General features: G+C 40.7%; 1 protein-coding gene across 1 annotated transcript in view; it reads left to right on the forward strand.

Annotated features, from left to right (window-relative positions):
* SCFD1 (sec1 family domain containing 1) overlaps positions 1 to 13,176 on the forward strand; it is a 33,977-nt gene extending 20,801 nt beyond the window's left edge. The window contains exons 16-25 of the mRNA XM_053474902.1: positions 3,624 to 3,694; positions 5,436 to 5,515; positions 5,636 to 5,698; positions 6,242 to 6,317; positions 7,308 to 7,361; positions 9,532 to 9,584; positions 9,693 to 9,726; positions 9,893 to 9,958; positions 10,954 to 11,022; positions 12,821 to 13,176. Of these exons, the coding sequence (XP_053330877.1) occupies positions 3,624 to 3,694; positions 5,436 to 5,515; positions 5,636 to 5,698; positions 6,242 to 6,317; positions 7,308 to 7,361; positions 9,532 to 9,584; positions 9,693 to 9,726; positions 9,893 to 9,958; positions 10,954 to 11,022; positions 12,821 to 12,844 (590 nt within the window). The 3' untranslated portion in view covers positions 12,845 to 13,176. The remainder of the gene's footprint in view (positions 1 to 3,623; positions 3,695 to 5,435; positions 5,516 to 5,635; positions 5,699 to 6,241; positions 6,318 to 7,307; positions 7,362 to 9,531; positions 9,585 to 9,692; positions 9,727 to 9,892; positions 9,959 to 10,953; positions 11,023 to 12,820) is intronic.

The following is a 13,176-nucleotide window of genomic DNA, read 5'->3' on the forward strand; positions in this document are numbered from 1 at the left end:
GTTATTCCTCTGACGGCATTCTTGGTTAGAAAAAAGCATGTTAACCCCTTAAGGACAATGGGCCGTCCCTAAACCCATTGAAAACCATGCATTTTGAGCCCGTACATGTACAGGCTTTGTCATTAAGGGGTTAATAGTTGGTGCCTCCTTTGGCAGAATTGCACTTATGGGACCATTCATTTACCGATGGGCACTTATTTTCTCCCATAGTGACTCACTTCATCAAGGATAGTGTTCATAAATCATGTGTGATCTCACAATCTGGGTTTGGTCAAACCCTTATAGATCCATGTAGACTTTGACATCCATTCCATGAAATAAACTCACTGGGAACTGTTTTTTTCCATTCGCACAGAGGTTGAAACTACTACGTCCTTCTCAGGACATGCAATCATTATCACCCAAAGTTTAAAAAAATCATCTAATTAAACCCATTTGTTTGGTAAAGATATCCTGACTTGAGGCTTGGTTTCTATACAAACATGAAAGGGGATGTAGTGTGTTATTTTCCTGTTAGAGCGCGGTGGAGGTAATGAGACAGGATGCTATGTTAGGATGACAAAATTTACCAGGAATGTGTATCTGTTTAGGTGATCATTACCACACCACCGTGCCAACGGGGATGAACACTATCTTGGCTCTACCATCTCCCTCAGGTTTTAAAATATTAACCCATTGCAGAGAATGTAACCACACATTTGGCTACCAGGGACGGCATTGGTAATATGTTGTCCTGCCAGCCGCATTTTTATGGGTATTTAACAATGTTATTTTAGAACATTAACTGTGAGAAACATCAAAAAATAAGATGATCTCAGGCGCTTCAGTTAATCCACCCCATAGCACAGCCTCTAAATTTGCTTTGCTATACAAGTAATTGGGTCACATTAAACGGGTCTTCATCAGCTGAGGGTGTTGCACTGTGGTTTATTTAGGTTTTCACCAAGATCGGTTATCTATGTCAACTATACTAGAAGGATCACAGACACTTTGTTAAATTAGCACGTGGTTAGTGCCGCTTTTAGTGTCCAATCACACATTTGCCCCATACATACAAAACAGTGCAAGCGTACATATCGACACATCCAGTACTTTCTATAAAATGAGCGTGCTCAATTCTTCTTTGGGCAAGTAGGGGCGGGTGGTCCTGGCTTTTTATACCCACCCCCCCGCAAGGTTCTATCTTTGCATATGATATACTCCCCTCAGGTGCTAGCTTGGGGAACGCTGCGATCTGGGTTATGTTCAGACCCATGTGTGGAAAGTGATTCTATTAAGTTTAGTGTAAGCACTTTCCTGCCGCTGATTAGCTTGTCCAAGACTAGTTGGACCTTGGAGGAGTAGGGCAGCTGCTGCAGCAGGGCTGTCTATTCTGTGTCGGGTCAGTGCTCACAGTACTAGTGTTCCTCTATAGTGGTGGGTGTTAGGGGTATTAGAAAGTCCCTTTAAGGGATTTAAACAAAAAATACCAAAATGTAATAATACTGGTAAAAATAAGGATAGATATTTAGGTGAATTAAAAAAAGTCAAACACAAAAATAGGGTAGCAAAAGTCAATAACAATAGATGTTTCCTTAAAAAAAAAAAAAGGCCAAATATATATATCACTATAGTACATGTAAACGTTCTTATCTTAGTCAACGTAACCTTGTTTAATTCAATGCTAACTGTGTATACCAAGTAAAAAAAAAAAAATAATAAAAAAAAAAGGCCAAATATATGTAGTGGAGTTTACATGTGGAGCATAGGTCCTGTCAGTAGATATGACATCACTGCATCATGCTTGTGGTACAACATCCAGTATAGAGCAGGTTGTATTTCTAGTCTTATTATGTAGGGAGTACATTTCTGTATGTGTATTTTTCTACTCTGAGGGCTGAATACCAAACATGTATTGTATTCGACTGAAATAAAAGAATGATGGAATCAGCAGTAGCACTGCATTTGTTGCTATGGCAATAAAGCCCACATTTTAACCAATGCACCAGAATTTGCTTTTATACCAAGCCCCTATATTTCAGCTTTTCAGCTCATTTTCGTAATCTGTTTTTTCCTCCTCTTCTTCTTCATGTGAGTTATAACCAGTGTCGGTTAATGTTTGATAATTACTTGTAAATCACTCCCTGGCAGTGTATCAGCGGAGCGAGTTGAGCTTTATTAGGTGAGAGGGATTATCACTTTGGTTGTGACTCATTGCCCGTGGTTAGGGCTTCAAGTGCAATAGACAGAATTGGGAGACGAAAGCAAATTCCCACAATCACTTCTGAATTAAAATTACAGAATTTTAGAACTTTAATATTATAGTTTAACCAAAGCAATAAATCATTCTCCTTGGCACACACAAAGCCTCTTGGGTTTTCTGTACTTTTGTTCCTCTGTTCCGTGCATTTTCTTTATTTCTGAATCATATGTTGCCAGTCACATTGGTCACTGAATTAGGTTTTATATTAAATTATTTGAGGCTTTGTTAAATATGTACATTTTTGGAAAATTCTGGTCAAGTTAATTACCCCTCTTTTCAGTCATATTCAAGTCAGGACTTTGACTAAGCCACCTTTGGTTTGAGCCTTTCCAAGGTGGACTTGCTTGTGTGCTTTGGATCATCACCCTGCTGCATAAGCATAAACTTTAGGTCACAAACTGCTGGCCAAACAGTCTCTTTCAGGATTTTATAGTAGACAGCAGATTTTGTGGTTCCACCAATTTATAGCAAGTTGGCCAGGTCCTGAAGCAACCAAGCAGCTCCTGACCATCACACTACCACCACTATGTTTTGTGGCTCATGGGTCACATAATATTAATCCAAATGTCTTGGGGTTCATCAAGATGTTGTTGTTTGGCAAATGTGAGATGAGCCTTTGTGCATTTTTTGGCCAGCATTGGTTTTTGCCTTGCAATTCTCTTATATGGCATTTTTTCACAGTCGTCCTTATTGTGGAATCCTGAACACTGACCTTAACTGGGGCAAGCGAGGCCTGCGGTTCTTTTCATGTCAGTCTGGGTTCTTTTGTGACCTCCTGGGAAGGTTCACCTCTTTTCCAAGTGTTCTTCATTTGTAGATGTCACTCACCGCTGATAAATGTCAATTACTTTGCTTCTCTTGAATTCCTTTAGATCACACCGTCGTGCTGCTTTTTAAGACCTTTTTGCCCACTTCACTTTGCAGGTTCTATTTAATTGATGTTTAGATTCAGAAGAGCTTGCAGTAATCATGCCGGGGTTGATTTAGTAACTAAGGGAGCAATTTTGTAGGGCTAGGTAGATTTTTTTTTTTACAAAAGGTGTAAATAAACAGGAAGGGATCTCAATGAATGAAAATCCTAAAGTAACAAAAAAGTGTGATTTTGTGTGGATTGATGTCTGCAATAGAATGTCGTATAAGGCTTATAATGCAATCAACTAAAGCTATGGTTAGGCCAACCTGCTGTGAGTAATCTCAAAGACACTATTTACTATAAAAGTCAGATTACTCTCCAAAAACATCTCTTCAGCAGTTAGACTGGGTTTCTACATAGACCTATTGGAGCTGTGTGTCCGGTTCTGGCGTCATTTGTTATTTTTGTGGTCATGCGTGAAATGTCTTTTATGGCCCGTTTTACATGTCTCTCGCTGTTTGTTTGTAGCTGGGACTCCTGAAGACAAGATGCGGCTGTTCCTGATCTATTACATCACGTCTGCTCAGGCCCCCTCTGAGGTACTGTACTGTGTATAGTGAGCAGTAAAAAAAATACGGCCCAAATCTTCTCTGGACCTTCATGGCTTACTGGGACCACTATATTTTCCCGTACGGCCAATTCTCACTTTATCTGTATTGTGAAGCCTTGGTAGTTTAATCATACCATCGCTTGTCAAAAACTAACAGATATGAAAGGAGGCCTTTTTTGTAATATGTCCAGTGGAGAATTAAAACATACGTGCATTGCTAACGAACCCAGGACCTTCAGTGCTAATAGGCTACAATTTACAGTGTGTAATTTAGCATTAAAGAGAAGTTGGCTTTATTTGTTTGAGTTAACTTTCCATCTGCAGAGGCAAGTGTTCTGTTTATCCAAAGATGGAATTTCATGAGTTGGTGGGTCTGACATTTTAGGTATGATGATACATAATCATACATTAAGCAGTATGATACACAGCAATATGCAGCTGTTTTAATTGTTTTAAAATCGAAATTACATTATTTTTAAAACTTTTTAATTCAAAAAATGTAATACAGATATTGGCATGTGCCATTTACTGAGGGCTTGCTTGACATATTTGGGCCCCTTTACTGCAGGGACATCCAACATGAGGCCCTCGGGCAATAGAGGTGCAGCCTGCCTGACGACCATGCCAATCACTGTGTTTTAGGGGTTTAGGTCTGTGCCAAATCACAGTCCGTGTTGTGCTCCTATGAGGAGTAAAAAAATGTCTTCAGTAGCAATGACCTGGAGGTCCAAGTTGCTTCCTGGTCAATTGTTGTCAGTTAGACTCTGCAGCAGTTAAAAGTGCTGCTGAGCCAGTCAGGAGTGGTCTGATGATGATCAGTTCACTCCTGACCAATAAGAGTGATCTGATTGTTATGTCCCCATCCCACAACTGACAGCTGTCCCAGAGAGAGGGATCATTCAAGGTAAAGAGAAAACCCCACACACATTATGTTTTTTTTTTAAATACTTATTTATTGCAACCTGATTAATTATTAGTGTGACACCTTATTATTGATCAGCCTCAACAATCATTGTCAGTGGCCTAAACCTGTCACACTTACAAGTGTTTTTTTTTGTTTTGTTTTTTGAAAATGTACAGTTTTGTTATACACGATGCATATTAGTACTGCATATCATGAATTTTGGGCACGTTGGCCCATATTATATGTCACTAGAAAAGAAATGCGGTCCAGCATCCATACCAAGGTGGCTGACTACTTTAACATGTTTGAACTAAACAAGTGCCCTTTGTGAGCTATGACATTTCAAGGGAATGAATATAAATGCCTTCCCAGTTTTTTCTCCTTTAGAGGAAGCTCTACAGTCTCTTCCCAGCAGAGATATTATTGTCTTAGACGCGAGCTCTGTTGTGTCCCAAACGGTTGGTGGCTTCCTGTTTGGCACGGTGGCAGAAAGTGTGCCTGGAATTCAGGAGAGCCATATAAGCCACTTTCTACCGTCTAACATTCTCTTTAGCACTCTTTGGCGTCATTCTTCATGTGTATAATATATTACTATGTGAAATCAGTCACAAGGCATTGTTTCCAGGAACAATTTACCCTTAAAGGGGACATATTCCTGACACTCCATGCAGCTTTTTGTTCTCAAAACTAGAAGGTGTTTTGTCTGATCTTCTTTATACTTTAGTAAACTTAGCTTTGAATAAAATTAACATGGAAATTCAGGAAATTGAAAGTTATTTCTATGGGTAGTTTCTGCACTTTTAGCATAATTTACATGTTGTTATAGGCTGATCTTGAGCAGTACAAGAAGGCTCTGGAGGATGCAGGCTGCAATCTGGCTCCATTAAACTACATCAAGCAATGGAAGTAAGAAAATCATTCTCTGTATTCATGTTTACGGAATGCCAACAGCTGACCTCTGTTCCATCATTCCAACTATATATTCTGTGTTAATGTAGCGCCATTCTCTTATTTTGTATTTTCAAGGGCTTTTGCCAAGATGGCCTCTACTCCAGCCAGCTCTGGAATTGGCGCAGCTAAATCCAAAGGGTAAGAACGTGTTCGTTAAACCTTCACTATCCCTTTTAGTATGTACTGTGTCCCTTCTCCGTAGTTATGAAAACCGTTCTTGTCCACTGCACATTGTGAGCATAACATTATGAAGCTAATGGGTTGTCTTGTGTCATGGTAGAAGGGCAACACAGATGTTTCATGAAGAAACATTTGGTCTGTGCATGAATCTGGCCTTCTTTTGAGCTCCTCACCTGCTTATGATGGATTTTTAAGTTTCTATCCCATTCATAGTATTGTATCATTTGCATTATTTTGGTAGCAAGGACAAAGTGCTTCTGTGCCCTTAACTAGGAAAGTATATACTCTGCCAGGGGTGGTACAGATCAATACTACTCACCCACAGTGCTTCTTATACCCTTCCTACATAGCGGGCTCGGGTATACCACCACGAGGCATCTCGTAACTGGACCCTTTTAAACCATGAACTGTTTGCCTGATACGGCGACCATCCTCTGTAACAGCAGGGTTTTTGGCAGTTACTTTCCATCTATTTTACCCATCTTTTTTACTCTTCTTCAGACTGCTCTCCAGGGTCATGAATACGGGCTCTCAGTTCGTCATGGAGGGTGTGAAAAATCTGGTTCTAAAGCAGCAGGTAAACAGTCCCTAGAATGATAAATTGTTGGTCCAGTAAATTTAGCCTTAAGGTTCCCAACTGCAAACACCAATAAGCACATGGAGCGATGCCAGGTTCCACAAGTATCCCTTTTGTCTATATACCATATGTGCAGTGTCTTGATAGAGAGGAGCCTCATACAGTTAATTCTTTTATATGTAGTTCCCATTGCTTCTCCTCGCACAGCAGTGAGCAGTTATATATTACATTGCACTTTACCTGCTTTGTCCTTTCACTGTAGTATGTTACAGTAGCTACTGACAGATAATGGGTTAATCCGATTTATCTGCCCCCCTTCCACCCGGTCCCCCATCCTGTTTGCTTTGGCTGTTCCAAACAAGAAGCTTTGTGAATGTGTTTAGACACTCGATACAAAGCGCGGAGCTCACGGTCACATCTCCTGCTGAGTTAGCCCATAATAATTTTAAATTAATTTGAGTATTCATATGAATATTTCAGCTGTCGGTTATTATTATTATTATCTTTAATTTATATAGCCCCAACAATTTACGCAGAGCTTCTTGCAACGGACACATTTAAAGGGTGTGGAAAAAACTAGAACTAGATTAAGAGAAACTGATATATTCAGTAAAGAGGGCCCCGCTTGCAAATTGCGTGTGTATGTGCGTCTTATGCATACACGCTTACACGGGTGACACCCACAACCAGTTACATACATAACTATTCAAGTAGATTTTCTTAACTGCAGAAATTGTCAATACAAATACAGTAAAAGCAGTTTTTCTTGGTCTGAATGATATGCTTCACGTAAATGTAAAGATCAGATGCTGACGCCCGGTTTAAAAGTAGAAATAATACACTCCCTGGAATGCTGTTTTTTCGTCCCACCTTTAAATTCAGTTTATTGTACTCCAATTTTGTAAAGGGGGGGGGCTAGATTTCCAGCCTCACCCTCTCCCAACCGTTATTTTTCTGAATGAGTTCTTATCCATGTGTGTTTCTTTTTAGAACCTGCCAGTCACTCGGGTTGTTGACAGCCTAATGGAAGTTAAATCCAATCCGGTAAGAATTTTCACTATGCCCGTGTCTTTATCCATAGAATCCAATTTAAGTGGTGTTTTTGCTTTGAAATCGGGTTATTTTGTATCACATTGCAACAAAATGAATGAAACCTTACACGTCACTATCATTTTCCAACGGTATTTTGTTACTAGTGACAGATAGAAACCCTTTACTGCCAAAGAGGACTTAAACACGTGTTCCATGATTAGGCAGCTCTACGAGAAGTAACTTGTAACCAGAATAGGTGTCAACTGATAATGTTTTAAAACTTTTTTTAAAGCTACATTTTAGCGGAACACTTATTGATTGATGATATCAGCATTGATGATCGGAAATAGCTTATCTGTAATTTTGGCCATAAAATGATTAGTCTATAAACTAAACATCATCAGGACATCTGCTGGGTAGAAATGGCGACAGCAATGCTTCAAATATAAGTGGGATGCATCACGATGCTCTCCCTTTCCTCTTGTAGCTGATAGTTGCCCTTTTCCTCTTGTAGCCGATAGTTGCCCTTTTCCTCTTGTAGCCGATAGTTGCCCCTTTCCTCTTGTAGCCGATAGTTGCCCCTTTCCTCTTGTAGCCGATAGTTGCCCCTTTTCCTCTTGTAGCTGATAGTTGCCCTTTTCCCCTTGTAGCCGATGGTTGCCCTTTCCCTCTTGTAGCTGATAGTTGCCCTTTTCCCCTTGTAGCCGATGGTTGCCCTTTCCCTCTTGTAGCCGATGGTTGCCCTTTTCCTCTTGTAGCTGATAGTCGCCCTTTTCCCCTTGTAGCTGATAGTTGCCCTTTCCTTCTTGTAGCTGATAGTTGCCCTTCCCTCTAGTAGCTGTTGCGCCAGTAGTCAATATATTTCTGAGATTCTCCTTTAACAATCCTGAGCCTTTCAGTTGTGGAACCTTTTCCACTAGTTCTATGAATAGATGGCCTTTCAGGACTGTTCGTACAAGTTGTTTCTTTTGCGTGTTTCTGTTTGTTATTGGGGATGTTATTTTATTTATTTTATTTTATTCGTTGCCAGCCGCCAAAAATAAAAACAAAACCATTGTGTATGCATTTTGGAAGAAAGTCGACCCCTCCCTAAAGATTCACCATGTGCCAGAAGCTCGTAAACCGAAGGCTACAGTTGCCATGTGTTTGTGTACCATGCGTGATCTAAGTGTACAGGCGGTATCCGAAGGGAGCTTTAAACTGCAGAGTGCTGGAGTTAAAAGCATATAAATTGCACGTGTCAACTCTTCTCGCTGTCTTAAAGGAGAAACTCGCACCATTTTTTTGTTCCTGGTGTATTCTTCGCACATTTTGTCAGTGGGGCACCCAGCGATTTGTGCTACGTAGGTTACTTGAAGCTTACTTTTGGGTGGGGTATTCCTTAGTCCCTGTTTTTCAGAGTGTAATTTGCAGGCAGTATGTCAATTCTTCACTACAGTTGCGTATCCTCGCCAGTCTTCGTACACTAAGGCGCTGTACTGACCCAAATAGAGCCTTTTGCTGTTTTTGCGTCAATGCAGGGGGTGTTAAGACTTTTGTGACTGCTTTGCACCCTGTGTCGCATGTGACGCAATCGGTGCTGTGTTCCGGTCTCCAAGTCTCAAGAACTAGCTTCTTAAATAGTAGAGGACCATGGTTAGGTGATTACTCGCGTGAAAGACACAAATTATGTTTCTTTTTGCAACAAATATTCTGTACATATTCCTTACAACCATACGACAATGAAAAAGGAGATAAAAGTGGTGGGAGTTTGGAAATGTGCTGGGATTTACTTTTTCCAAACCAGGGGGTTAATGTTCTAAATGACAGACTGCATGCAGTAGTCTTCTGTGTGACTGTAACACCCTTGGAGAGCTCCTTTTCCTGCGCCGCTTGTCTTTATCGTATAAACTGCTTCCCTTTTTTTATTGTGAAAGAGATCATTCATAGGCTCAAGCATACTGTAGTCTATTGTTTGACACTTAGGAGTATTTTCAATGTAAAGTCTCATGGCTAGCATGATAAATTATTTCATCCTATGTTCTAGCCACCTGCATTTAAGAATAGTTTTTTTTTTTGGTTACATTCTTAACCAACACTTGGTGTTCTAATTCCTTGCAATAAAACACATGTTTTCAGGATCAGAAAAAATAGCTTTTGGACATTTCTCCCAGAATTCTGTGTAATATTCTTTTCCTTACAGGAAACTGACGAGTACCGATACTTTGACCCAAAGATGCTGCGTGGAAGTGACAGGTGTGTTTTGGGTTTATTTCCTGTATTTTTTCACTTCAATTTTTTGTGTATACCCAAATTGCCTTGCCCTGTCTAACCTGTGGACCATTTGTTGTTTACAAATTATAGCTCAGTACCAAGGAGCAAGAATCCCTTCCAAGAGGTGAGACTACAATGAAACGTGTTGTGTGTGATTATCTGCGATGGCTTGTCTGTTGAAGGGAGCACTAGTAAGAGAGGAATGATATGCAAACTATTTGTTAGGCTAGACTGTGTGTTAAGAAGGCAAATGATTCCTGTGCTTTAACGTCCTGATTTTCGTACCACAGGCTATTGTGTTTGTTGTTGGAGGCGGGAACTACATTGAATACCAAAATCTTGTCGACTACATAAAGGTATAATTATTTACGTTGTATCAGCATGCATCCAAACGCTCTACGTCTCAATTCTTACAATTATTGTTCTCACTGATGCTTTCGTCTCCAATCTTTGCTAACCTACTTTTATCCTGGTCTGCTTGCACAGCTTCCTCCCTTTAGGTCTCTTGATTTCCTCTGCTCTTCCCATATTAATTCTCCTTCCTGTGTCCTTCTACAACGCTGTCTCGTTTTCCTCTCCCATATTCACTGTCCGCCTTGCTTCTGTCTTCCTCACTTCCTGTCCTCTGCTCTTCTCGTCTTCTGTTCCTGTCCACCAATGTTCACTTCCTCTTTTGTTGTCCTCTCCCTCTGCCCTGTCTAGCCGAGGGGCTCTCCTCTGCCCCTCTCTTGCTTGTACGGTTGTGTTCGCCACTCATGCTCGCTCTCCTCTCTGTCTCCCACACACACCACTTCCATGACTCTTGGCTGATTGAAATGCAAACACTATTCCCATAAAAGTAAAGTTTTGCGGCATTCAACTGGCCCTGGTTGCCAAACTCTGTCCTTTCTCTGCCGACACCGTACTGAGTCTGTTTTTATAACTCCAGACAGCTCTGCACATCAGTCCCTCAAGTCTTCCCAGCCTCAGCTGTTATTGCGTATTCACCCTTTAACTGTTTAAATACCAACAGGCCCTTTTCATGTCATTGTGGATTATTTTGTGTCAAGGGACTCATCAAAATACAAATAAATTGGGAGTTAAAACACCCATACATAAGTATTTCCAAAGGAAACAATTTATTGACGCTAATAAAAAAAAAAAAAACATTTACAAGACTCTGGAAGAATGAAGTCCCAGAACAAATGTTCCAAGTACCCGCCAATACTTTTTCGAGAGGTTGTTGCACCTTGTGCTTTTCTTCCATCCACCCAGGGTGTACAGCTGATGAATTTGCATAGTAAATTTCCATATTATCTCAGTGTGTGTATAAATATATATTACTGAATATGCTTTGTTTTACCTTTCACAGACCAAACAAGGAAAACACATTCTCTATGGCTGCACAGAGCTCTTTAATGCCTCACAGTTTGTTAAACAGGTAACTCTTAAGCACTGAAAATGGGGTCTTTGTCCCGTTATCCTATTTGAGACATCTTGTATAATTCTGTTCCCCCTCTTCTCGCACGTCCTTTCTCTTACTCTCTTCTCGCACGTCCTTTCTCTTACCCTCTTCTCGCACGTCCTTTCTCTTACCCTCTTCTCGCACGTCCTTTCTCTTACCCTCTTCAGTGACCCCCCTGGTGGCAGGAACCCATAATGCTTTTCTAGTTTTACCAATCTGTTGACAACTATGTAAACATAAGTCAATGCCATTATCATATAATCTTCATTATAATGATTAAGCATTGTTAGGAGGTGGAGTCAGATTATTCTTTCAAAACTAACAGTATCCATAGACATTTTTTATTTAATATCAACAATATCAATTGGTGTGCAGCGTTAGTTTGCAGACCTGGATCTCCCTCGGCTTTGCTGTCCGTATACTTTGAACCCACTGATATGAAAGTCAGTGGGACACCTAATGTTACTTTAATGACAGGCACATCAGCTAGTTATTAACATGTATGTGGGGTGCTTAATGGGTTATCTTCCACTGTAGCCTTAATCCAATAAAGTATGAAACCCAATCAAATACCAAACCACAAATAATGCATTATCTGTGCGTTTCATCTAATTATATCAACATCAAACAGATCAACAATTATATAAAAGATGGTAGGAAACATGGTGAAAAGATGGTGGCCCCTTGAAAAGGGTAACCCTGATACTGAGATGTTGGGGAATCTTGCCTTGTACAATGCTTTCTGTATGTTATACTTGTTGGTATTGTACATGTACATGAGAATGTTTGGTAGACCGATATGCTGATATCATTGGTTTGTTTCCTAGGCTACTACTGATGTTTGGTATTTTTGCATCAAGCACTGGTCCATCAAGACCTTAGTCTGGCCATGATGCTATCTGAGCAGGAGACACCCAGTTCATTCCCTCTCTACAAAATACTTCAGCTGTCAACATGCAGATAGATACCTCCACACAAAAACATTCAGACCAACTCCATGTTACCGGTTTACGACAAGCTAGGGAGACAGCGTGAAGACTAGGAAAGTGCTAAATATTAATAGGTGCTGCGTGGCTCCTTAAAATCTATGTGGTCTGTTATGCAAATGGCATGAATCCCTCCCACATGCATTTGGCCCTTTTCCTCATCCCCTCTTGCAGGAGAGACATTCGGCCGAATACATCCCTCTGCAAATGGTGTACTCACCTCGGTCACGTCCAGCGCTGAACGCTGCAACATGCAGGGATCTGTTTAGACCCCAGGTGCACATATGCAAAGCCTTTCGATTAATTTCAAAGGGAGCGCTTTCCTGACACCGATTGGCTGTATAAGCTGTCAATCAGAGACAGGACATACGCCAATAAACTGTCCCTTTCACGCCGCTAGTGGTTTAAATGTCCTTCATTGACAATTAGGTGCCTAATCAAAAGTAAAGTGTAAAAAAATAAATCCTGAAACCTATAGGACTTGAAGGACTATGCAGGAGGGGTCACTTTCCTGACAATGATTGGCTGTTTCAACCAGCTAATCGGCGGCTTGAATCATCAGACCATGGAAGAGGTGGGAGCTGCAGTTTCTTTTTTGAATAATGTGTCCTAAAATATTCAGTACTTCATGGAAAAATGCTTTGGGGGGCATGGGATCACAGGTGGAAAGGGCACTCATGCAATGCGCATCTTTATCCGTAGAAGACCTCATGTATGTTGGAACTGCCTCAGCCGGTTTTGTATATTAATGCCAAATTATAATGGATTTTTGTTTCTTTCCTTTTTAGCTGTCTCAACTTGGACAAAAGTGAGGTGAAGTGCCCTCCACCCATGTTCCACTTCAGCCCAAAGGCTATGATCTGGCAGAGGTGTATAATGAGCAGTGGGCCTGGCCGTCTGCTGGCAGAGCATTGTACAAATAGCCTTCAATTGTGAACACAGAGGGCTATTCCACATCTCTCCACCGACTATCAGAGAGGCCTTAATGGCAAATCAATGGGTTGCAGACCTCTCTAGAAGCATCATTTTTAGGACTCCCGTAACTAACTTCTTCCTTGATGGAGGTGCCACGACCTGTATTGTCTGGAGTTAATATTGTGTAATAAGGGGCTGTTTCCAAATAAATCATATATTATTTGTTTAA

Source organism: Spea bombifrons, chromosome 9 (genome assembly GCF_027358695.1).
Source record: "Spea bombifrons isolate aSpeBom1 chromosome 9, aSpeBom1.2.pri, whole genome shotgun sequence".
Taxonomy (NCBI): domain Eukaryota; kingdom Metazoa; phylum Chordata; class Amphibia; order Anura; family Pelobatidae; genus Spea; species Spea bombifrons.